Source organism: Excalfactoria chinensis, chromosome 31 (assembly GCF_039878825.1).
Source record: "Excalfactoria chinensis isolate bCotChi1 chromosome 31, bCotChi1.hap2, whole genome shotgun sequence".
Lineage (NCBI taxonomy): Eukaryota > Metazoa > Chordata > Aves > Galliformes > Phasianidae > Excalfactoria > Excalfactoria chinensis.
Window position 1 is genome coordinate 141,899 of NC_092855.1, and position 24,080 is coordinate 165,978.

General features: G+C 51.1%; 4 protein-coding genes across 4 annotated transcripts; all 4 read right to left on the minus strand.

Moving 5' to 3' along the window:
• Window positions 1-5,936: 5,936 nt before the first annotated feature.
• LOC140263442 (uncharacterized) lies at window positions 5,937-7,277 on the minus strand. Its single transcript, XM_072358329.1, has 2 exons — window positions 7,254-7,277; window positions 5,937-6,560 (listed from the first exon to the last, which is right to left on the minus strand). Exons 1-2 carry the CDS (start codon window positions 7,275-7,277, stop codon window positions 5,937-5,939), a joined length of 648 nt encoding a protein of 215 aa, XP_072214430.1.
• Window positions 7,278-9,164: 1,887 nt separating this feature from the next.
• LOC140263434 (uncharacterized) lies at window positions 9,165-10,679 on the minus strand. The gene is made up of 2 exons (XM_072358319.1): window positions 9,797-10,679; window positions 9,165-9,709 (listed from the first exon to the last, which is right to left on the minus strand). The coding sequence occupies exons 1-2, from the start codon at window positions 10,677-10,679 to the stop codon at window positions 9,165-9,167; spliced, it is 1,428 nt and encodes a 475-aa protein (XP_072214420.1).
• A 2,608-nt stretch (window positions 10,680-13,287) lies between these two features.
• On the minus strand, window positions 13,288-15,816 carry LOC140263579 (uncharacterized). Its single transcript, XM_072358539.1, has 5 exons — window positions 15,600-15,816; window positions 15,327-15,527; window positions 14,925-15,152; window positions 14,559-14,873; window positions 13,288-13,877 (listed from the first exon to the last, which is right to left on the minus strand). The coding sequence occupies exons 1-5, from the start codon at window positions 15,814-15,816 to the stop codon at window positions 13,288-13,290; spliced, it is 1,551 nt and encodes a 516-aa protein (XP_072214640.1).
• Window positions 15,817-18,167: 2,351 nt separating this feature from the next.
• On the minus strand, window positions 18,168-19,973 carry LOC140263459 (uncharacterized). The gene is made up of 2 exons (XM_072358346.1): window positions 19,097-19,973; window positions 18,168-19,048 (listed from the first exon to the last, which is right to left on the minus strand). The coding sequence occupies exons 1-2, from the start codon at window positions 19,971-19,973 to the stop codon at window positions 18,168-18,170; spliced, it is 1,758 nt and encodes a 585-aa protein (XP_072214447.1).
• Between the last annotated feature and the right edge of the window lie 4,107 nt (window positions 19,974-24,080).

Genomic DNA, 24,080 nt, shown 5'->3' on the forward strand with positions numbered 1-24,080 from the left:
CCTCTGCACTGGTGGATGCTGGTAAAGAACCTGGGGATGAGCACATTGCAATGGGAAATCCAGCTCACCATTTGATAGTCCCGTTTTTCTACCTCTTCTAGGAAAGTTCAGCCCTTTGCTGGATTCAGCTGAGAAAATTCCGGTGGTGTTTTCTCTTTCTCCCCCACTCAGCAGTATGTGATGCTCAGTCACGAGTCTGCAGTTCACAATGGGAGTCAATGGTGAATGCATGGCCTGACTTATACCCAAGGGGCTTTTTGCAACAGCTGATCTAGGCAATACGAGCCCTTGTTGGCATTTTCAAAGGTTGTGGAAATAATCTATCTAACCCCATATTCTTGATATGGAATAGGTCAGAAGGAAGATTAAATATAAAGATTAAATATATCCTTATCCTTTCTCTGCTTATGCCCTCTTGTTCATGGTCACCAGTGAGTTCCAGGCTTCCCAAATGGAGCGATGCAAGAAGAACTCCATATTGCAAATGCAAGGCTTTGCTTTTAGCTCTTTCTAAACGTGCCAGGACTCCGAACCCCAGGGCCAGGCACTGCACAGGGTGGCTTTAACCTTCAACCCAGGCAGTTTTGCCCAACCTGGCATCTGAATTTGTCTGGCAGATGCACAAGGGTGGGGACGGAAGCCTTGATGCATTGCTGCAATGGGAAGGGGGAAGCAGTCTGCAACGTGGAAGGCAGCTCTCATTCACAAAGCTGGGCGTGGAGGTGATGGTAAAGGTGGTTAATGGTGGAAAGACAACGAGGACACCAGCACGTTTTGTGAGCTTTACATTTTAATATCACATCTTTGCTACTGGATACAGAAGCAGGAAAATAACGGATACAAATGCAAGAAGGCAAATCACATTTCTATTTGTGCCAATGCCACGTCACAGCATCAGGAGAGGCAATACGTGCTGGAGAGAAGGGGAAGGAGCTGCTCCTGCTCAGGGCTGCACCCTGCAGAGGTGAGTGATGAGCACAGCCCCTTCACTTCTGCTGCTGCGTGGGCCACTGCACGGGCTGCTTGATCTGCTGCTGCTGCTGCTGGCATGGGACGGGAGCCACGGGGCCCTGAGTAGGCACGGTGACCACAGGGACCTGAGGCTGGAGGACCACAACGGGTGTCTCGTCCTGCACAGCTCTCACTTCATGGCAGGTGACCTCCTCGGAGCCATGGCAGGAGGAACGCCCGCTGTGGCAGGAGGAGCTCTCGGAGCTGTGGCAGCCTCTGTCAGCACGGGAGCACATCTTCAGTCAGAGCAGGAGACCTGGGAAGGAGAAATGCCTTGCACTGAGATGCATTCACCTTTCCACTCTCTGCTTTGCATTCAGATTTCCTCTGTGTGTTTCCGAGCCCAGCAGGATCAACCCCTTTACCCACCCCATTTCCCCACTTTGGGGCTTTGCTCCCACATCACCACCCTACTCAGTGCCCCCCCCCCCCCCCCCCATCACCCTGATCTCCAGATCATCCAGGCTTCACATTCCTGCTCTCCCTTGGTGCATCTCACAAGCACTCATGCGGGATGAACTGCAATAATCTGTGCCACAGAGGAGCGGATGCGCTGCCTGCTGTCCATTTATATTGCAGCAGCACTGGGACAAAAAGGGTCTCAAAATGGGGTTCCCTGGCACAGCAGGTAAATTTACAGCCAAGACTGGTGGTTATTGAAGCCACAGCAGAATACATTTTCAAAGCCAGGTGCTCAAAAGAAAGGAACTCCTGCGCCTTCCTTCCTCCTTGTGCCCTCTTTGCTCTCTGTGTGCCCTGCAGACCCTCAGCTCATTGCTGCCTGATGCACCAGGGCACAAGGAGAACTCCATGCACACATCTGACCCCCTGGGAGGGGGGCAAGCCACTGGGGCTGAAGTTCCAAGGAGGCAGGAGGCACACAGGCTGTGCTCATGGAGCTGGAGGCTCTCCGGGCTGCTCCTGCCCCTTTGAGATTAGATCTGCCTTCTTCATCGTTTCCTGGACTTCTTCAGGGAGAACTTAATACTTAAAACCACAAACATTTACATTTTCTAAAGCGGCTTAGTGAAGGAGTCAGGCTCGTTAATGCAATTAAAACCCCATCTCTCATTCATTCCCACGTCCCCTCCTTTACTCCTATTCTTTCCAGCCCAGCCTTTGATAACTGGAAACCTGAAGCAGCTACGTCCTGTTAAGAGCAACAGATTCTTCTTCCTAGCAGAGGCAGATAGAGAGCTGTGATGGAGTAGAATTGCTCCTGCCTATGAAGCAGAATCTCCATAATCTCATCACCTGCAGAAGGAGTCATTCCTATAAGAGCAGAGCTCAGCTCTGGCAATGCAATATTAGCCATGCAGCAAACACTCACCTCGTCTGGAAAGGTTGTGCAGAGGGAACGGAGCCGAGTGAATGAGCTCCTCTCCCATTTGGGAACTTTTATACAGTTCCTCGGTCTCTTCCTAAAAACCCCTGGGGAAAATGACCAATGTGTTTACAAAACTGCCCCACCTTAGTTACCCACACCTTCAAAAGCTTATTCAACCCGGTTCCTTTGATTGACTTGTCATAAGGTAGATTGTCTCCCTTGTGTTACATAGCTTTAATTGCCACCCTGCCCCACGCGGGTTGTAATGCACGAAGAGTGAAAACCGTGTGGGTGGCTTGCCTGTCTCAGTGTCATGCCAGGATGAGTTTTCTATTGCAAAACGGATGGCAAAGGTGGCACGTTTGGGGTTTCTGCCCTGCTGAAACCTCTCACCCAAAGCCTGGGGAGGAGGAGAGCTTATGACGCAGGATGGGGGTCTTCCTCCAGTGCCAGAAATGAGGCACTCTGTTAAAAAGACCTCACCACCTCTATCCTCTATGAGCATCCTCCACGTGCTCTCATCCATCAGACATCCGGAGATGCCAGCCAGCAGTGTGGCTCTGCGGTGCCAATCTTGTCCCCCTCTCTCTGCCTGCATCGTTTCCTACAGCAGTCAAAGGAGGATAATAAAGCAAGGGGGCATTGATGAGGGTACTGAGAGCTACAAAGTGCCCTGGCAAAGCCAGGGAGGAATGCTGACCGCTTCAGGAAGACTTTTGCCTTAAGCCTGTGAATGCCACCTGAATGCAGCATGGTTTCTCTACTCATCTTCCTCCCATTTGTGCCTGATTTTTACAGCCATTCATTGGTATTGACACAGAGGCCACTCATATTCACTGGCAAGCATTGAACAGAATTGCTCTTTTAAAACACCTGTTTTTACACTTCTTTCCCCTTTCCACCTCTACCTGCAGCAGCCGTTGCCCGTAATGGGAAACTCCCACCAATAGCAACTGATTGAGCAAACCCCAGGTGTGAGCAAGCTGTGAGCAAGGCGCTGAGGTCAGGGCCTGCCACCCATCTCACCCCGCTCTTCCTCGGTGCTCCGGGTGCAAAGCAGCGGCTGTTGCAACCCTGGCTGCTCACCGGGCCCTGCAATCCCCATGTGCAACCACAGCTTTGCATTTCACCACCACTTACTCAGCTCTTGGCCCAGGGCTGAGCTGCAGCAGCCCTGATCTCTCCTTTTCCTGACTTTGCTGCGCTGTTCCAGCAGCATTCAGTGCTTTTACTTGTTTTGCATCTCAGCTCCCTCTGCAAATATGGGAATCGTGAGGTTTTGGTGGGCTGAGATCAATGGAACCTCAGGATTAGCTCCCACTTGCTATCTCCAAAGCCATTCCTTTAGTTTCTATCCAGAGGCATCAGGTAGGACTTTCATCCAGCAGCCAGACTCCTGTTGATGCTTCATCTTGCCTGTTTACAAACAGAAGCTGAGTGACTACGGCGTTTGCAGGCAGCAACACGAGTGGGGATGCTACCGCAGAGCTGCAGCCATGAGAAGTGAACGACTCCTCTCTGCATGCACAGTGAGCAGGAGGGAACGTGCAGGTGTGTGAGAGAGTGCACCAGCTGCACAACTCCGCATCCCTCCAGATGTGAAGGGAGAAGCTCCATTTGTTGGACTGCAAAGAGCAGCAGAGGGACACAGCCCTGGCAGCACGGATACAAGAGCATCCTCTGGGTTCATTTCATGTGATGTTCCAGCTCATTTATCACTTTGTGCAGTGCTTTTTGAGGGGATCCTCCATGAACCAGCCAAGTGGGACTGGGAATTACAAGTGGACCTTTCAAGTATTTTTTTCCTTATTTTATTCTATATATATATATATATATATATATATTTAAGTGTGTGAGATTTTGAAGTGGTTTCAGGTCAGTCTGTTGAATGGGTGTCTGTGGATGCTCTGGGCTTTATTAGGTTTTGGGAGTCCTTGGAGCTTTCTGAGTGCTCTGCTCCCTCTTATCCTAGCAGGCGAAGCAAGGAGAACAATAGGAACCGATAATGAAGGGGTAGACTTAAGAAATATGAGCAGATGCCAGTAAATGATAACACCGCCTAATTTTAGAATGGAACTTTATTATGGCGGCTGACAAAATCTTGAGTAACGCTCCCGGCACCACAACTCCCCATCTTACAACACTCGGCTGCATGCAGGCACCCATTGTGGCACCAAGCATAGGACCAGGAGCTGCAGTGTCATAGGAAAAACAGAATCATTGGCATGGGTTGAAAAGGACCCCAGTGCTTATCTTGTTTCAACCCCCTGCTGTTGTGCAGGGTCACCAACCAGCAGCCCAGAGCCACATCCAGCCTGGCCTTGAATGCCTGCAGGGATGGGGCATCCACAGCCTCCTTGGGCAACCTGTTCCAGTGCATCACCACCCTCTGCGTGACAAACTTCCTCCTAAGATCCAACCTAAACCTCCCCTGTCTCAGTTTAAAACCATTTCCCCTTGTCCCACCACTGTCCACCCTTGTAAATAGCCATTTCCCCTCCTGTTTATACTCTCCCTTCAAGTATTGGAAGGAACATCAGGGGAAGCTTTATGGGTGTTTGTGGAGCTGAAAGAACCAGAGTCCTCCTGGATGGATGAAAACAGAACTGGCAAAAGTTATTATACAATGGAGCTGTGTGCCCTTTTCTCTCCCTTTAAGCATGCACAGAGCTATGGGTGCTTTTTGTTCTATTGCTAATATTCGGAGAGAACAATCCTGGAGCTCTAAATACTCGTCCAACACCATCACTGGGTACTCGAGCACCCCTGCTCTGAACCATCAGCTCAGCACGGAGTAACCATTCTCTCCCTCCTCCTAAATTAGAGCCTGATCCTATCTCATGGTGCCACGAAGCAGGTTGCTGCGAGCAACAAAACCAGCTCGCTGGAGTTGCCTCACACTTGCTGGTGCAAGCGCACGTCTACGTGCTCAGCTTACGCCATCTCTTGCAATCTGCCGGATGGGGGCCGGCCATGAAATTGCTGCCAGTAAACAGAGCTGCATTCTCAAGGTCACGTAGTAAATAATAATCACGGGGAAATCACCTGGGCGTTCTGCAGCTCTGCTTGTAGGGGCTGGGCTGTGTGCAGTGCTGAGGGGCCTCATTGGGAATATGGGAGCAGCACGAGGGGCTCTGACATCTGCCAGAGCCAAAGGAAGCAGCTTTTCCTGCTGTTACTAATGATGTCATTGTGTTAAAATCAATGTGACATTTAATTAATTCAGTTATAAAGTACATATCGTATCCATAGGGAAATCAGTCTTCTGTAGCCCATCTTGAAGTGATCTCTTTGGGTGTCTGTGAGTACGTCAAATGAAGGAGGGAAAAAGTGAAGCGAATCATCCTGAAGCTGATGTTCCCATAGAGCGTAAGACTTGATTTCCCAACCCACGAGAAAAAGGAGAAGGAGGAAGGAATCTTTTCCCAACCCACGAGAAAAAGGAGAAGGCAGAAGGGATTATTTCCTGTCACTGAAGCACGGATCCCCGACCCAGTGCTGGAAGCACAGCCTGATAGGAAGAATGCAGAGCTCCTGGTCCGTGGCAAAAGCTGCAGCGTGGCACATCTGGAGCACAGAGCGAGATCCACAGGGTCCTTCACTTCTTCTGGCTGGGGGGCCACTGGCAGCTCTGCTTGATCTGTTGGGGCTCGATGCTGGGGATGACCACAGGGCACTTCTGCTGCATGACCTGTGCCATCCCAGCACCTCCAGAGCTGAACTCTCCCCCGGTGCCATAGCCTGATGCTCCACCATACAGACCCTGTCCAGAGCTTGTGCTTACAGCCTTTTGTTTCTGCGATGCACCATACCCATAACCAGAGCCTCTCCCAACACCCAGTTTCCCACTGTAGCATCCCGATCCTCCATCACCCCCTGAACCACCAGCCATACCCCATCCCGCGTCCTCAGTGCCATATCCCGCTGCCCCACGGGGGCTGTAGGTTGGGACTGTCCCCCCCATTGTGCTCCATCCCGATGCCCCCTCACTATCACCCCCAGATATTACAGCAACCCCATCGCTGCCAGGCGTGCACTCCACTGTGATGCTGTATGGGGAGGATGTGGGTGCAGCTCCCCGGCTGTAGATGATGGAGCCCTCTCCACTGCAGAAGAGGGAGCCACGTCCATGCAGGGTTGACGTGTCCCCATAGTGTGAGGAGATGCCATTGCTGTAACCCCTGTTCGAGCGGGAGCATCTCCCTCGGAGATACTGAAAGATCTGAAAGAGGAAAAAAAAACCACCAAACAACACCCATTATTGCCTCGTTTTTACAGCATGACAACGCTCTGCTCTTCTTCAAATAGGGGAACGTGTTTCCTATCTCTTAAGCTGCGTTGCTGGAGAATCAAAAGCTGAACTATTTTAACGCTGCAGTTTCCCCCTCTCAATCCTCAGGTAGCACGGATTATCCTTGATTCTGCTTTTAAAGTGTTGCAAGAGTGGTGCATCAGGATTTCCAAGCAAGGCGACGTTGTCGGCTGCGCCGTTGCACCCATTGCATTCCCAATGGGCTTTAGATAAGTGGCACAGCCGTGAGAGGTGCCGCAACCACCATGAAGGACAACACAGGCTTGTCATTAAATCCTATCAAAGAGATGTTCCGCGTCTTATAAACACATTGGAAGTTGCTGTGGTTCTGCTGGTCCCAATGTGCTGAGCCCACCGCAGGCTTAGTTGGGTCTTCAGTCCCCTTGTGGTTCCCAGTGGTCTGATTTCACCTCTCAGCAGCAAAACAGGAGTGCAGTAATGGATGCACCATAGCTAGAAGCTATCCAGATCCTGAGAATGATGCTAAGGATGCTCAGGCAGTGGGGTACTGTTGCAGATACACTCTGAGATCCCAAATGAAGCCATCCATCCCCTACAAATACGACATCATAAAGCCACAGGAAAAAAAAGAAGCAGACTTACCTTCCTCAACAATTGGAAACACATTTAGAAGGTTAAAGTGTACTGAATGAAGAGCTTTAAGGCACGGGAACTTTTATATGGCGTTTAGCATAGATGGGAAGTGAGACACCCTAAGGAATGGCAAGGATTTATTTACCAATCAAACACTGATCTCAGTGTTTGCTTTGACTCATGACAACTGATCAATATCTCCTCGTTGTCCTGCATGCAGCGGTAATTGCTGCTCCATCTTAATAACCCCATTTTTTCTGCTTAATGACTCTATTCCTGTGCTCCAGCCCTGAATGAGGAGCGCTGCAAGGCAGATCTGCTGGGGGAGGTGGTTGGGGATGTGGGTGTAGGAGATGCTGAGCGTGAGGAGTGGTGCATGCAGGACAGAGGGTGGCAGTGAGTGAGGAAGGGGCAGGAAGCAACATGGCAGTATTTGCAGCACAGTTATCACTGCAAGGGCAAATGGGGTCAGAGGGTACCCAGGATAGAGGGGAAGCAGCGCAGGGCTGCACACAGAACCTGATCCCTCCATCCCTGTCACTGGTGGCTCCATAGAGATGTTATCTAAGGAGGGCATTTGCCTTTGAATTGGAGTAAAACAGCCAGCTTGGGTGATTTGTAGGAATGCTACAAGGAAAGGTTAAGGAACCTGGAGATAATTGCAGAGGTTTTAAATGCCCAAACACCCAAAGTCACTGTGGAAGGATTACTCCTGCCATGAAGGAGTCACCCACCAGCTGCCTTCCTTCTGCATCTACCCCTGCTGTGCCCTTGGGAAGACCATGGAGCACCAGGGACTGATGGGGATGTGTTTGGGATGAGCAGTGGCCGTACTGGTCTCACTGCCTTGCATGGTGTCCACACAAAACCTCGGTGCTCAGCTCAGCTCGTGGTGCTGGACCAGGTCTGTTCAACTCTGAGCAGTTTCCCCAGAGGGACAGTGAGTCCCAGCTTTGGCAATAGGCCACAGTTACGAGCAGCACAAAGGGGTGGTGCTGCTGCCCTCGGCGTTTCATTTCAAAGCAGGTTTCCAAACGTGGACAAGGAGGAATTAAGGCCTGGAGGCACTGTGTGCTGTGCTTTCACAGCCTAAGGGCTGTGCTGTTGGCTTTATTTCCTTCTGCTGTCCCAGGGCTCCTTCAGCCAACCCAGCGTGGGAGGCTTTCCTCTGGGCAGAGTTGCTGTGAGGTTTGCAAAGCTGGGAGGGATGGTGTACAGCAAAGACGTGGACATTGACATGGCATTGGACCACTCTGGGCCATGGTAACTGCTGATGTGGGCTGTTTCTGCTTCCATTGCTTCAGGTTGGAACCCAACAGACTCAGCTGCACCATCCAGCAGCTCTGTGTTGCTTCGCAGGCATCATCACTGGGTGCTGCTGCCCCAGAGGAATATGAGCCATGAGCCAGGGTGGCAGTGAAAGGGAAACACCAATGGAAGAGTCAAGGGGATGTTGGGAGCTGTGGGTGTTTGATGCTTTAGCATGTGTTGTTGCTGTACTTTGGAGCCCAGAGGAAAAGAAAGGTGCAACAGCCTCTTGGAGTTTATGGTGCATTGGCTTTAGAGCCGTGACAATGCACTGATGAACTGATCACCTTCTCAACAGCAGAGTCAATTAGCTCTTCATATATATTTCTGGCTTCCAAGACTATACTGTGTGAGAGAGTAATAAAGAAGAGACTCAGAAGTAAGTCTATACCATTATATTTATTAGGTGCTACAAATGATTGTTGAAAATAGACTAGAATTGGACCAAGGAATTCATAACAACAGCACAGGGCAAAACGTTGTTAAGCCTGGAGTCCATGGCAAAGCAATGGAGCATCAAGGGTTGAGAATAGGACACATGGTGGGGAAGCAGACAAACATGGAAAGCAAAGGCAGGGCTGTTCCTGCTGAGTGCTGGGCTGCCGGGGATGGTCACTTCTGCTGGCCAGGGAAGTAGCAGGCCTGCTTGGTTTGATGGCTCTCGATGTGAGGAATGACAATGGGGCATTTCTGCTGTGAGGAGTGGTCATACCCACCACTGCCTCCTCCAGAGCTGATGATGATGGTGTGGCCTGAAGAACCACCACTGCCCCCACTGGATCCCCCACCGCAGCATCCGGAGGATCCCCCACTGCTCCCACCTCCTCCAATGATGATCTTGCCTCCGGAAGATCCACCACTGCTTGATCCCCCACCACAGCATCCAGATGAGCCACCTCCTCCACCTCCAGAGCTAATGATGATCTTCTGGCCTGATCCTCCACTGCCATAGCCAGAAGAGCCATAGCCAGAAGAGTCATAGCCAGAAGAGCCATAGCCAGAAGAGCCACCACCACAGCATCCAGAGGAACCTCCACTGCTCCCACCTCCAATGATGCTCTTTGAACCCGAGTAACCACCACTGCTATACCCTCCTCCCATGCCATAGCTTGAGGATCCTCCACTACAGCAGCCAGAGGATCCCCCACTGCTTCCACCTCCTCCAATGATGCTCTTGGATCCTGAGTAATCACCGCTGCTGTATCCTCCACCACAGCACCCAGAGGATCCCCCGCTGCTCCCACCTTCTGTAATTATGATCTTGCCACCTGAAGATCCACCACTGCTGGATCCCCCACCACAGCATCCTGAGGATCCACCACTACTCCCACCTCCTCCAATGATGCTCTTGGAACCCGAGTAACCACCAATGCTGTATCCACCTCCCATTCCATAGCTTGAGGAGCTTCCACTGCAGCACCCAGAGGATCCACCACTGCTCCCACCTCCTGTAATTATGATCTTTGCTCCTGAAGATCCACCACTGCTGGATCCTCCACCACAGCATCCAGAGGATCCACCACTGCTCCCACCTCCTCCAATGATGCTCTTGGATCCCGAGTAACCACCACTGCTATACCCTCCTCCCATGCCATAGCCTGAGGATCCTCCACCACAGCATCCTGAGGATCCACCACTGCTCCCACCTCCTGTAATTATGATCTTGCCACCTGAAGAGCCTCCACTGCTGGATCCTCCACCACAGCATCCAGAGGATCCACCACTGCTCCCACCTCCTCCAATGATGCTCTTGGAACCTGAGTAACCACCACTGCTATACCCTCCTCCCATGCCATAGCCTGAGGATCCACTACCACAGCATCCTGAGGATCCCCCACTGCTCCCACCTCCTGTAATTATTATCTTGCCACCTGAAGATCCACCACTGCTGGATCCCCCACCACAGCAGCCAGAGGAACTTCCTCCTCCTCCTCCTGAGCTAATGATGATCTTCTGGCCTGATCCTCCACTGCCACCGCCGTATCCTCCTCCCATGCTGTATCCGGAGGAGCCCCCGCAGCAGGATGATCCTTGTGACTGGTAGCTGGAGGAGCTGCCCCCACTGCAGCATCCCCCAGACTGGGAGGATGACTCGTGGCAGCCTCCGGAGCTCTGTCGGGAACACATCTTTGATCAGCGGCCCTGCAAGAAATAGGACTGTTATTCTGGATTCCTTCAGAGCTGCTACTGAAGCTTCACACCAACCCCAAATTCAAGCAAACTTCCAATCTGCCCCAGATTCTCCTGTCGTACTGGAATGGCAGCTTGGTAAAGCTATTCTTCTTTGAGAGGTTGCAGGAAAGGAAGCAAAGGGATTGAGAAAGTCTCCGTATCAACAGGCTTACCTTCAACACAGCTGGATGTGTGCAAGGCTTAGTGGTAGGCGAATGAAGAGCCGTAGGATATGGTAGCCTTTATATTGGGTTCATAAGGGAAGTGAGGCAATGCTGACGGATTTATTTACCGAGCCTGGCTTCACCTGCCTCCTTTGACTCACTTGGTGCAGATAGGTGATACAACGGAGATCTATGGTGTTCCAATTACGTTTTATCCTCTAGTTGCTATTTTTACACAGTGATTCACTTCCAGGAGTCATGCTTTGAAGTGCTGGGTTTGAATGTCTCCTGGGGGCTTCTTGTTGGCCTCCCAGCCCTTTCTCTTGGGCTGCAGTCTCTTGGTGCTCAGCAGAGTGGGGACGGGGCTGAGGCTGAGGGATGGAGGCTGAAATGAGGTAGGGGTAGAGGGAATGATGAGGGTAGGGGATGAGCAGAGTCTGGATGGAGCTGAGGGGAAGCTGTGCTCAGCTCCAGCTTCCAAGACATCTGAATCCATCAGGCTGCATGGTCAGGGCAGGGGAAGACTTGAAATCTTTCAATCTGCAAAGAAGCATTTGAAAGCCATCAAGACCCTACCCTTGAACTGCAGCAAACTAAACTCTTTCTCTGCTTCAGGTCATTTTTCAGGGGTCCTGCTATGCTGGACAGACCCCACAACCTGAGGTTAGGAAGACATCTGGATGTTTTGCCATGCAATGTGCCCTACTGGAGAATGACAACTCATCAATGCAGTGTCTGCATTGCTGGCTGCTGTGTTTCGCAGCACCTGCATCCTTCCGCCATGTCACACGTGCTTGGAGACTGACAACGGCATCCACCCTTGCTGGAGATGGAGCAGATGAAGGCGTAATTGGGGGGTTTTAGCTGAGAGGATGTGTGATGACAGTGACAGGTTGCTCAGCCCTTCCACAGCGAACACATTGGGCATGCAATGCATCTCCAGCGGTATGGGGACAGAGCTGTCAACCTCATCTCTGGTAACGTGGGTACAGGGACTTCCTGTGTTCTGCTTTGGACTCTCTCAGGTGTCTTGAGCTCTCCTCCAGTCACCAAAGGAAAGCTCAGGTCTGACAGCAATTCTGGCTCCCGCCCATGAAGTGTGGGTGTTGTACTACAGAGCATCACAACACCTCGATCCCTGGCTCTGACCTGTAGGGACTTGCACAGAGGGGCATCCAGGAATTGTGGCTCATCAGAACCCAGGGTGTGATGGAAAGCTAAGGAGGTTTCTTGGCAGGGATGGCAAGAAGTGTTCCTGCAAGCACTGCATGACTCGTGTGTGTGCAGGGGTTGGAAACACACTCAGTGCCACACGCTCAGCTCACCTGGTGGAACAAAAAGGGTTCATGGGGGGAGCCCCCCACATTTGGGTCACTCTGCTCTCACGTGTCTGGGCCATTCTCTGCCCCGTGGAGCAGTTCTGCTCAGGACGGGTGGTCAGGTTATGTTACAGTGCATTCTTTGCACTTCCAACTCCTTACACTTCCAACTCCTTTGCACTTCCAACTCCTAACTTAACAATTAACAATGTTAATTGTTAAAGGATAGAGAAAAAACTTGGCCAGACCCTGCAGTCTTTTTCCCCAGCAGCTTCCTTCAGGCACAGCGATGCTAACTGGTGGCGTTGGCCACGAAGAAGGTAACAATGAGATCTCCCCAATAGGATGTACCCAATATTTCTGCAACAGTCAGAATCTAACCAGTTTTGGCCCTTCAAGCATTTGTATGGCTTAATATAAACTCTGGAAAATTAGTTCTACACCTGAATTTGTTACCTGCTGCGTGTGGCAGATGGATACAGAACATCTAGCTTAACATTTACAGAATGCAAGGCCATAGTCGTGTCTGTCCCAAAGAAGCCTTGCTGCTGTATGTTGCTTAAGGAAATGAATGGTTTCCTTGTGATGAAAACCTGACCAAGTCTTTCCAACGTTTACTGTTATCTGCACTGAATTCCCTCCAGAAAACACAGAGGTTGTGCTTTGCTTCCTCATCTGGGAAGGGGAAACAAGTGGAGCTATTCACCATGTTACAAACGCAGCTTGTGTGGATATTAATGAGGGACACAAACCATTTGCTTGTGCAACAAGGTCTCTCATAAGCAAGACCTGTTAATACCCATAAGCTCCAACACCTGAGGCTGAAGGTTTCTCATCAGAATGCATTGGGTAGATTGTTCACTTTTGGCTCAGAAGGGATAAAAGCAACACTGCAAAAACAGTTCTTTCTGAACAAAGTGTTTTTTTATTCCATTTCACATGAAAGGATGAGAAAAGTCATCAGGGAGTTCTCAGCATGGGGATGCAGCATCAATGGACAAGAAATGGTAATATGGAGAGGACAGAGGCAGCAGAGAAAGGCAGGGCTGTTTTTGCTGAGTGCTGGGCTGCCAAGGGTGGTCACTTCTGCTGGCCGGGGAAGTAGCAGGCCTGCTTGGTTTGATGGCTCCCAATGTGAGGAATGACAATGGGGCATTTCTGCTGTGAGGAGTGGCCATACCCACCACTGCCTCCTCCGGAGCCGATGATGATGCTGTGGCCTGAAGAACCGCCACTGGATCCCCCACCGCAGCATCCGGAGGATCCCCCACTGCTCCCACCTCCTCCAATGATGATCTTGCCTCCGGAAGATCCACCACTGCTGGATCCCCCACCACAGCATCCAGATGAGCCACCTCCTCCACCTCCAGAGCTAATGATGATCTTCTGGCCTGATCCTCCACTGCCATAGCCAGAAGAGCCATAGCCAGAAGAGCCACCACCACAGCATCCAGAGGAACCTCCACTGCTCCCACCTCCAATGATGCTCTTTGAACCGGAGTAACCACCACTGGATCCTCCTCCCATGCCATAGCTTGAGGATCCTCCACTACAGCATCCTGAGGATCCCCCACTGCTCCCACCTCCTGTAATTATGATCTTGCCTCCTGAAGACCCTCCACTGCTGGATCCTCCACCACAGCATCCAGAGGATCCGCCACTGCTCCCACCTCCTCCAATGATGCTCTTTGAACCCGAGTAACCACCACTGGATCCTCCTCCCATGCCATAGCTTGAGGATCCTCCACTACAGCATCCTGAGGATCCCCCACTGCTCCCACCTCCTGTAATTATGATCTTGCCTCCTGAAGACCCTCCACTGCTGGATCCTCCACCACAGCATCCAGAGGATCCGCCACTGCTCCCACCTCCTCCAATGATGCTCTTTGAACCCGAGTAACCACCACTGGATCCTCCTCCCATGCCATAACTTGAGGATCCTCCACCACAGCATCCTGAGGATCCCCCACTGCTTCCACCTCCTCCAATGATGCTCTTGGATCCCGAGTAGCCACCACTGCTGTATCCTCCACTGCCATAGCTTGAGGAGCTTCCACTGCAACACCCAGAGGATCCCCCACTGCTCCCACCTCCTGTAATTATAATCTTGCCACCTGAAGAGCCTCCACTGCTGGATCCCCCACCACAGCATCCAGAGGATCCACCACTGCTCCCACCTCCTCCAATGATGCTCTTGGATCCTGAGTAACCACCACTGCTGGATCCTCCTCCCATGCCATAACTTGAGGATCCACCACTGCTTCCACCTCCAATGATGATCTTTGTTCCTGAAGAGCCACCACTGCTGGATCCCCCACCACAGCAGCCAGAGGATCCACCACTGCTCCCACCTCCTCCAATGATACTCTTTGAACCCGAGTAACCACCACTGCTGTATCCTCCTCCCATTCCATAGCCTGAGGATCCTCCACCACAGCACCCAGATGATCCCCCACTGCTCCCACCTCCTGTAATTATAATCTTGCCACCTGAAGAGCCACCACTGCTGGATCCCCCACCACAGCAGCCAGAGGATCCACCACTGCTCCCACCTCCAATGATGCTCTTGGATCCCGAGTAGCCACCACTGCTGGACCCTCCTCCCATGCCATAGCTTGAGGATCCTCCACCACAGCATCCAGAGGATCCCCCACTGCTCCCACCTCCTGTAATTATGATCTTGCCACCTGAAGATCCACCACTGCTGGATCCCCCACCACAGCAGCCAGAGGATCCACCACTGCTCCCACCTCCAATGATGCTCTTGGATCCCGAGTAGCCACCACTGCTGTATCCTCCACTGCCATAGCTTGAGGAGCTTCCACTGCAGCACCCAGATGATCCCCCACTGCTCCCACCTCCTGTAATTATAATCTTGCCTCCTGAAGAGCCTCCACTGCTGGATCCTCCACCACAGCATCCAGAGGATCCACCACTGCTCCCACCTCCTCCAATGATGCTCTTTGATCCTGAGTAGCCACCACTGCTGGATCCTCCTCCCATGCCATAACCTGAGGATCCACCACTGCTTCCACCTCCAATGATGATCTTTGTTCCTGAAGATCCACCACTGCTGGATCCCCCACCACAGCAGCCAGAGGATCCACCACTGCTCCCACCTCCTCCAATGATGCTCTTGGATCCTGAGTAACCACCACTGCTGTATCCTCCTCCCATTCCATAGCCTGAGGATCCTCCACCACAGCACCCAGATGATCCCCCACTGCTTCCACCTCCTGTAATTATGATCTTGCCTCCTGAAGAGCCACCACTGCTGGATCCCCCACCACAGCATCCAGAGGATCCACCACTGCTTCCACCTCCTCCAATGATGCTCTTGGATCCTGAATAACCACCACTGCTGGATCCTCCACCACAGCAGCCAGAAGAACCTCCTCCTCCTCCTCCTCCTCCTCCTGAGCTAATGATGATCTTCTGGCCTGATCCTCCACTGCCACCGCCGTATCCTCCTCCCATGCTGTATCCGGAGGAGCCCCCGCAGCAGGAGGATCCCTGTGACTGGTAGTTGGAGGAGCTGCCCCCACTACAGCATCCCCCAGACTGGGAGGATGACTCGTGGCAGCCTCCGGAGCTCTGTCGGGAACACATCTTTGATCAGCGGCCCTGCAAGAAATAGCACATATTTGTGACTGAAAAGAAATCACTACTATTGAAATGATCTCAGCCAGTAGGAGTACTGTTCTATTGGAAGTATAGTTTTCAGTATGCACTGACTTTCCTTTCAGGTAATTGTGGTCCATGTATTCCAAGCAAATATAAAACCCTTTCTATCAGCACAAGACTTCTGAAGATAATCAACCTAAACTCCTCTATTTTGAGTCATTTCTTCAAAATATGTTCCGTCTGGATCTTTGTCCTCATGATTTCCAGCACCATGGGGTGATCCTTCTTCATCTTATATCCTCAAAAGATTTCAATTCGACACTGCAGCCTCCCTAAGCTTCAAGCCACCACCCATCTGGTGCGCTCCACCAAGGCATTTCTGTTTTGCAAGCACAAAAAATCAGAAGAATTGCTCCCGTCAGCAGAAATGGACTTACCCTTCTTGGTTCTGATAACACGTTCAACAGCGCAACGCTGAGCGAGTGATGCACTACGGAACCAAGCAGCTTTTATACTGTCTCTAATGTTTCTAAGTGGGTTGTAAGGCATCCAGATGAATGGTGATGGGTTTATTTACAGAACAGATTGTGCTCCTTCGGGCCAGTTGTCCTCTTGACTCATAGAATCTAATCAATGCTTCTCTCTTGTGTCACTTCCTAGGCCGGATCTCATGTGAGCTCTGCTCCCGTGGTTGTGTTTGAAGGTAGGAGCTGTGGGGCTCCAGCGCCCTGCACGTGAGCTATGGGATGCTGCTGGGATGGCGTGAGGACTTGTGTTTATTGTTTATTACAATCATAGAATCGTTGAATCGTTGAATCATTGAATCATTGAATCATTGAATCATTGAATCACTGAATCACGGAATCATTGAATCATTGAATCATTAAGGTTGCAAAGACCGTTAAGATCATCTAGTCCAACCATCAACCCATCATTTCAATGGAGACAGGAGAGAGCTGCAGTGGTTGGCAGTGCTGTTGCTGGGGCAGCAGAGGGGATTAGAAGATCCCCACATGCTGGGACAACCCATCGTGTCAATCTAGCACGGATAATGATTTTTTTGCATGTCCCACTATGGAAAAGACAGAGATCAGGCAGAATTTATGCTGCATCTTGGAATTAGAAGTGATACCTGCTCCAGCATGGAATCCAAGTGCTGGAGGTAGAGAGTAGAGGCCCCAGCCACTGGCCAGTGCTGGATCCAGACCCTGCATATTGCTTGGTGCCTTGTGTCCCACTCTGTGCTTGGTGGATCCCCTGGGCACTGTCCTGGCTGGATCCCCTGGATGTCATGGTCTTAGGATGCATCCATAGCCATCAGTTGCAAAGGGTTGAGTTGGGTGTGGGAGGCCACACCACTGCAACAGGGCTGAAACTGGAAGCAGCAGCATGGGCTCCTCTTCATTCCCACCCAGTGGGTCACTTTAGTTCCCCCAGAACCTCTCACTCTGGTATTTACTCTCAAAGCCTATTTTTCTTTTAAAAATGATCTAGCCCGCCTGCTTGAAGCAGTAATAAAATGGAGAGTGGAGCAGCCAAGGTTGTCTGCCAGAAGAATTAAATATCACTGTTTATTTTACACTCTGCATTGCAACTGTTAATTGACAGAAGGTACCACATCAAAGGAATCACTTCCCATAGGGAAACTCCCACTGAAGACTCATACCTGGAGCAGTGTTTTATCCCTGTGTGAGCAAGGAGCTGCCCAGTTACTCCAGGCTTAGCATCTCAGCCTTGTTAGGGGCTGTTTGAAGTCCTGTCCTTGCTGCTGGATGCTCCAGGAGCTCAGAGCTGGAGTTGGGGTTTAACAGACCTTGTGTCTCATAGTGCTTGGTGCAGCTGTGAGCAGCAAGAGCTCATCATTCAAGGGGCTCAGCCTCACACCTGGAATGGTACCCTGTAATCCTTTGTACTAAAGTGTTAAAAGCTCTTGTGTTTTCTCTTATCTACACCTTCCTTGGGCATTGTGTGGTACCTTGATGTAGGGGAGAGACCTAAAATATTTAGGGGATCCTACCTCTCTTCTACAGTGGGTTTGCAATGCATGAGTTTCATTAAAAGAGAGTAACCTCAGAAAGAAACCTTGGTTAAGTGAAATAATGAAAATGTGTGGTGTTAACTGAATGCAAACACTCACAAACCAAAGTTCTCTAGAGCTGCAGTTTTATTGCCTTGTGCAAACACTAGAAAATTGAGGCAGAAAAGAGATATATGAAGCAACCCCACAGGAGGCTGCAAGAAGGAGTCATGCAAGTATTCTTACATTTACCAGAGTAAGAAATGACATGATGTTTGCATTCTGGGCTTTCTTGGTACAAGATTCTCTTCTAAAGCCGTTACTTGTGTTTAGTCTGTGGTGGCCAGGAGATAGGCTGGGTCTGCTGCTGCATGGACATGCCTCCAGAGCCAGATGAACCACCTCCGCCAGAGCCTCCTCCAATAATACAGATGGATCCTTGGCCTTGGTGACCAGAACCACCCCCACCTCCTCCACCAGAGTCTCCTCCAATGCAGATGGGTCCTTGGCCCTGGTGACCAGAACCACCCCCACCTCCTCCACCAGAGCCTCCTCCAATGATGATGGGTCCTTGGCCCTGGTGACCAGAACCACCTCCTCCTCCTCCACCAGATCCTCCTCCAATGCAGATGGGTCCTTGGCCTTGGTGACCAGAACCACCACCTCCTCCTCCTCCTCCTCCTCCACCTCCAATGCAGATGGGTCCTTGGCCCTGGTAGCTGGAACCACCTCCTCCTCCTCCACCTCCTCCTCCACCTCCAATGCAGATGGGTCCTTGGCCCTGGTAGCCGGAACCACCTCCTCCGCCTCCACCAATGCAGATAGGTCCTTGGCCCTGATAGCCAGAACCACCTCCACCTCCACCTCCTCCACCTCCACCTCCACTAATACAGATGGGTCCTTGGCCCTGGTGGCTGGAACCACCACCACCACCTCCTCCTATGCTGCCACCTCCAATGCAGATGGGACCCTGGCTTTGGTGGCCAGAACCACCTCCACCTCCTCCACCTCCTCCTCCACCAATGCAGATGGGTCCTTGGCCCTGGTGGCCGGAACCACCACCACCACCTCCTCCTCCTCCACCTCCACCAATGCAGATGGGCCCTTGGCTCTGGTGGCCAGAACCACCTCCACCTCCTCCACCTCCACCTCCACCAATGCAGATGGGCCCTTGGCTCTGATGGCTGGAACCACCTCCACCTCCACCAATGATGATGGGTCCTTGGCCCTGATGGCTGGAACCACCACCACCTCCTCCTCCACCTCCACCTATGCAGATGGGCCCTTGGCCCTGATGGCTGGAACCACCACTGCCTCCTCCTCCACCTCCACCAATGCAGATGGGTCCTTGGCCCTGATGGCTGGAACCACCACCACCTCCTCCTCCACCTCCACCAATGCAGATGGGTCCTTGGCCCTGATGGCTGGAACCACCACCACCTCCTCCTCCACCTCCACCAATGCAGATGGGCCCTTGGCTCTGGTGACCAGAACCACCACCACCTCCTCCTCCTCCACCTCCACCAATGCAGATGGGCCCTTGGCCCTGATGGCTGGAACCACCTCCGCCTCCTCCTACTCCTCCACCTCCTCCAATAATGCAGATGGGTATTTTGCTCTGGTGGCCAGAACCACCTCCTCCTCCACCTCCTCCACTTCCTCCTCCACCTCCACCAATGCAGATGGGTCCTTGGCTCTGGTGGCCAGAGCCACCACCTCCTCCTCCACCTCCTCCACCTCCACCGATGCAGATGGGTCCTTGGCTCTGGTGGCTGGAACCACCTCCACCACCACTGCTGCCGCCACCTCCTCCAATAATGCAGATGGGTTCTTGTCCATGGTGGCCTGAACTTCCTCCTCCTCCTCCTCCTCCTCCTCCTCCACCAGAGGATGATGATATGTGGGTCTGGTAGATAGCACCACCACCACCACCGCTGCTGCTTCCTCCACCGTGGCAGGATGATCCTTGGCTCTGGTATCCTATAGATCCTCCACCTCCACTACTGTGGCAGGATCCTCCTCCACCACCCCCATGGCATGAGCTTCCTCCACCACCACCTCCGTGGCATCCACCGGACTGCTCAGAGATCCCTTGGCCTTCGCCCTTCTGCTGGTGGGAACCCATTGTCACAGGAACCAAGAGCCCTGCAAGAGAAAAAACAATGAGCACTAGAAGATGATGAAAAATGCAAAGTTGCATTACTGTGGCATTACTGCCTCTTTCTTCCCCTGTCCCCTTCCCCAGGCAGGCTGACACAAGGCAGTGCGAAAGGATATTGCCAACCTGAAGAACTCCAAAACAATTACCAAGAAGATCCTGAGAAGTTTCCAGATCATTCCATATCCCTTTATTGGGTTTTCCACAGGGCCTCCTCTATCCATACATAACTCTGTTGTTTCTTTTTCTTATATATATATATATTTTCTAGGACAGGTGCAACTGCAGCTGTTCCTTAACAGTTATTCCCTTAAGGAAGCTGCCAGGGTGGCATTTTGTTGTAAGAGGTACACGAGACTGTGGTACACCAAAATTACCCTTATCCAAATGTGGTTTGAGAATTTGGACAGGGCTGTGATGCTCAGGGATAGGTACTCATGTACAAGAAACAACGGGTCATCATTTGCACAACAGTAACTCCATGACACTTTGAAATCCTTCAGTCTCGGTTTCAAAAGGACATGGTGACTGTTCTGTTTCCTCCTAAAAAATAGAAGCCATGGAAACAGGGAATGCAAAAGATCCCAGCAATGCAAAATGAAGCAGACCCTCCGAAGATGATGCTGTTTTCTGTCCCACCTCTCTCTCTTTTCCATGGGATTAAGTAGCGACTTGTTTGAAAGACAAATGATCAAATGAGTGTAAATAAGGAGCAATTGTTCAATTACAAGACCCCAGAGCCACTTCTCCTCCCACCTCTCCCAGCTGAGCATTCCAAGGCTGATCTGTAAATGAGCACGAGGTGCCTTACCGTGTCCCACGGCACGAACGAGCTGAAGGGAGTCCAACGGAGTGAGGAAACCTGATGTTCTTCACTTTTATACCCTTCCAAGGAAACAGTGATTGATTTATTTATCCACCAAACCCAATCACAACTACCCATTTAACTGGGCATAATTTTGATTGATATCTCCCTTCCGCCACCTCTTTTGTTTTCAGCTATGTCAAAGTCACCGTGTGGCTCCGCCTATTCTAAGTAGAGTGAAGCAACTGAGAGAAGTGGATTTGCTTATGGATGTCCATTAAAAGAAAACAGGGGTTTACTTTCACATTCACCCTCCACACAAGTCCAGCATCTCTAGAATGGGGAATGCGAGGGGGAACAAAAGAGGAACTTGATTCTTTATAGGCACAGTTGATGTATCTCTCATTTGAGAACATGTTTCCGAACACTCAGACTTGGCTCTACTGTGTTATTATTTTGTGTTGCAAGTGGAAGCTTGATTGGATCATATTATCAACCCACGGTATAGAGTCAGGGTTGCATGCTGTCTCCAGACCCATGAGCTCGAGCTTTCCAAAAGACAAAACAAGTCAGAGGATGAAGTGATGCAAATCCAGAAGGCTCCAGTCACTCTGTAGCTCTGAAAATAAACTGACCTCCAGAGTAACAGAGGGAAAATAGGCCCAACAGCCAAAGGAGCAGTCAGGTGCTCTTCCTTTAGACCCTTCTTTTACCATGCTGGCTTGTAGAGAGATTGGCATGAGAACAGAGCATGGTCACTTGTTTCCCCTTGGGAGGTGGATTGTTAAAACTCCATTGGTACTTCCCAATGTTTTTCCCTAGCTGGTGCCTGGGGCTGTTAGCAAGACATGGGCAGCTTACACAATTTTACTGCTGAAGAGAGTCCGAAAGCCATTTCACTGCTATGCTAACTGGTGGTTATATTCACAGTGGCAAAGAGATGCTCTGGGCAGTGACTCTTCTGCTGGCTGACCATGACAGAAGAGGAGCAGCTTTGAAATGAGGTGTGACTATATTGGGAGCTCTATGTCCAGTGGGCATATTTAGTCATCACTTTATTCAATACTCTTGGGAGTCTATGAGAACAGGGAAAGCTTTTCCTGCAGGGGGAACATCATTCTTTCTTTTTTTTTTTTTTTTTTGGTAGGGTTTTTCTGCCAAATTGGAATGATTACAAAGAGCAGCAGCATTCCTCCAACAAAACCCTCCAGCTCCAGTCAAGCACTGGAAGGATCTTTCTCTTGGAGCTGGCTGGGGCAGCTGTGTCTTGCTTTGTTGTTTCCGAGCCCTGTCTCCATGGAGAGATACATGCCATCATCATCTCAAGGTGCCTCCCTGCTTGCTGCCTCCTGCCCTGGAGCACAAGGTCTCAGCCATACCTCATCTTCATGCTTGACAGCAGCACCCATCAACCTCAGTGGCACCCCGGCCTCACAGTCACCCTCTCAGGAAGCAGCACTAGCAGTGATAATGGACTCTTTCTGCAACGCATGGGCTCTGTTAAAGGCTCTCTACAGGAAACCTTTTGGAAGACTGTCAGCTAGCCTGAGTTTTCACTCACTTGGACAAATACAATGTGAAGGAGTCACAATAGCAGTGATACCAAAACCCTTTAGTGGCATGGACCAGGGAGGGAAGTAGGGCAGGGAAGACAGATGTCAAAGGATGCACTGTTTGTCTGCAAACCAAATGAAGGGCCTTGGCTGTGCTATGTATTTAGCATATCTGGAACAGCGTGTTTATCTCTGCTGAGATAAAGGACAGTCAGGAAGCAGTAGTAAGAGGTTTAGCATGTTCTGGGACATAACAGATGAGTCCTGGGATGTAGGGACATGTCCTGAGGAGGAGGGCATAACACAGCTTGGCTTGATTGCTCTAAATGAGGCTTGTTGGCTTGGTGGGGTGGGTGAAGGCAACACAGAGGTGCTGACATGCACTGCCAGTTTGTTACAGGGGCTGTTGCCAGCAGTAAAACATGAGTATTCCCAAGCTGATAAGGATAGGAAGAAAATCAGAGTTTGGCACTGCACTCCTGCATTCCAGGAGCAATGTGAGGTGCTGACATTAACTGAAGAGCTTTATGTTGAGCCTGAGCCCCAGCCGAGCTATCTGAGGTCTGAATCTGCTTTAAAAGCATTTTTGCTTCCAACTGACTGCTCCTTCAGTTACTGCAGGTCCCTTTTCCCAGCGTCTTGAGTACCAGAGGCTGAGAGTCAGACAAAGCCGAATTCTTCTCCCATTTCACACGTGGGATGGAGTGATTTGGGAGGGCCTCAAATGTAAGACTTAAATCAGAGCTCAGTAATCTCAGTGCAGTGCCCTCCCCCCCCTTCATATAAAGCTCTCCTTGGTGGAATGAAGCCACATCACAGAGGCTTGTGGGTGCCAGAGCTCTTTTAATACAGAGTCCCCAAAGAACAACGCTTGTGCTGTGAGGCACAGTCTGTAGCTCCTGCAGTTGTCCCAGGAGGGTGGAGTATAATTGCCACCGAGGCTTATGTGCTCTCATGATGCTTTGCTCAGTATCTGCTGATTACATCCTCTGTGTGGGTGATGCAAGAGGTGTGATCCTCACATCCGTCCTGACCTGATGCTGGAGGAAGGGTGGCAGATGCAGCTTTAAGCAGTCTGAAGGCCTCAGATCCTCTGTTTAACTCTGTTTAGTTGTGATCTGCAGCATCGTCATGGCATGCAGCGGGGTCAGTGTGGGGTTTATAGCCAACACTGCATCCTGGGCAGTATGCAGGACCACCACAGCACGGTGACATCCCTGAAAGCAAGCATTGCTGGGCTGAGAGGACACATTGCTGGGAGCCACCTGGGCTCAGTGCTCCTCAGCAACAAGAAGGCAGTGCCAGGACAATGCCATGTGCTGCTTGGAGTGGCAGCTGCTGCTCACCATGCCATCAGCACCTGGACCTGAGGACACAGATCCAGCTCTGCTGAGCAGAGGGTGTTCTCCTTCCCAAAGCACTGCTTCCTTTTCCTGCCTGTTTCCTCACTCCCTGTCTGCAGACAAGGTGCAGCCTGCCTCTCTGCTGCTCCATCCTTGTGCCAGCTGGGTGCAGGGACTTAAGGGAGGGATTATTACTAAGCTGGAAGCGTTTCTTCCTCCACCTCTTGCATTCTGCTTCTATTTTGGGGATCAGAGCTTCCAAACCTTTGCCCTCCTCCCTGTAGGTCTCTCCTCAGGACAATCCACAGAGAAATTGCCCTTTTTGCTTCCTGTTGTACTGAACAACCCAGGACTGTGGCTAAGGCTCTTTCTG

What these genes read in the sequence shown, in the direction of transcription:
- LOC140263442 (XM_072358329.1), bottom strand. Translation starts at nt 7,277, where the DNA reads ATGTGTTTCCAATTGTTGAGGAAG. An exon ending in GTTTCCAATTGTTGAGGAAG is followed by an intron (nt 6,561 to 7,253) that starts GTAAGTCTGCTT and finishes TTCCTCTTTCAG; the next exon opens with ATCTTTCAGTATCTCCGAGG.
- LOC140263434 (XM_072358319.1), bottom strand. Translation starts at nt 10,679, where the DNA reads ATGTGTTCCCGACAGAGCTCCGGAGGCTGCCACGAGTCATCCTCCCAG. An exon ending in CAAGATCATAATTACAGAAG is followed by an intron (nt 9,710 to 9,796) that starts GTGGGAGCAGCG and finishes TCATTGGAGGAG; the next exon opens with GTGGAAGCAGTGGGGGATCC.
- LOC140263579 (XM_072358539.1), bottom strand. Translation starts at nt 15,816, where the DNA reads ATGTGTTCCCGACAGAGCTCCGGAGGCTGCCACGAGTCATCCTCCCAG. An exon ending in AGGAGGAGGAGGAGGAGGAG is followed by an intron (nt 15,528 to 15,599) that starts GTTCTTCTGGCT and finishes TCATTGGAGGAG; the next exon opens with GTGGAAGCAGTGGTGGATCC. An exon ending in CAAGAGCATCATTGGAGGAG is followed by an intron (nt 15,153 to 15,326) that starts GTGGGAGCAGTG and finishes TCATTGGAGGAG; the next exon opens with GTGGGAGCAGTGGTGGATCC.
- LOC140263459 (XM_072358346.1), bottom strand. Translation starts at nt 19,973, where the DNA reads ATGGGTTCCCACCAGCAGAAGGGCGAAGGCCAAGGGATCTCTGAGCAG. An exon ending in TGGAGGTGGAGGAGGAGGTG is followed by an intron (nt 19,049 to 19,096) that starts GTGGTGGTTCCA and finishes TCATTGGTGGAG; the next exon opens with GTGGAGGTGGTTCCAGCCAT.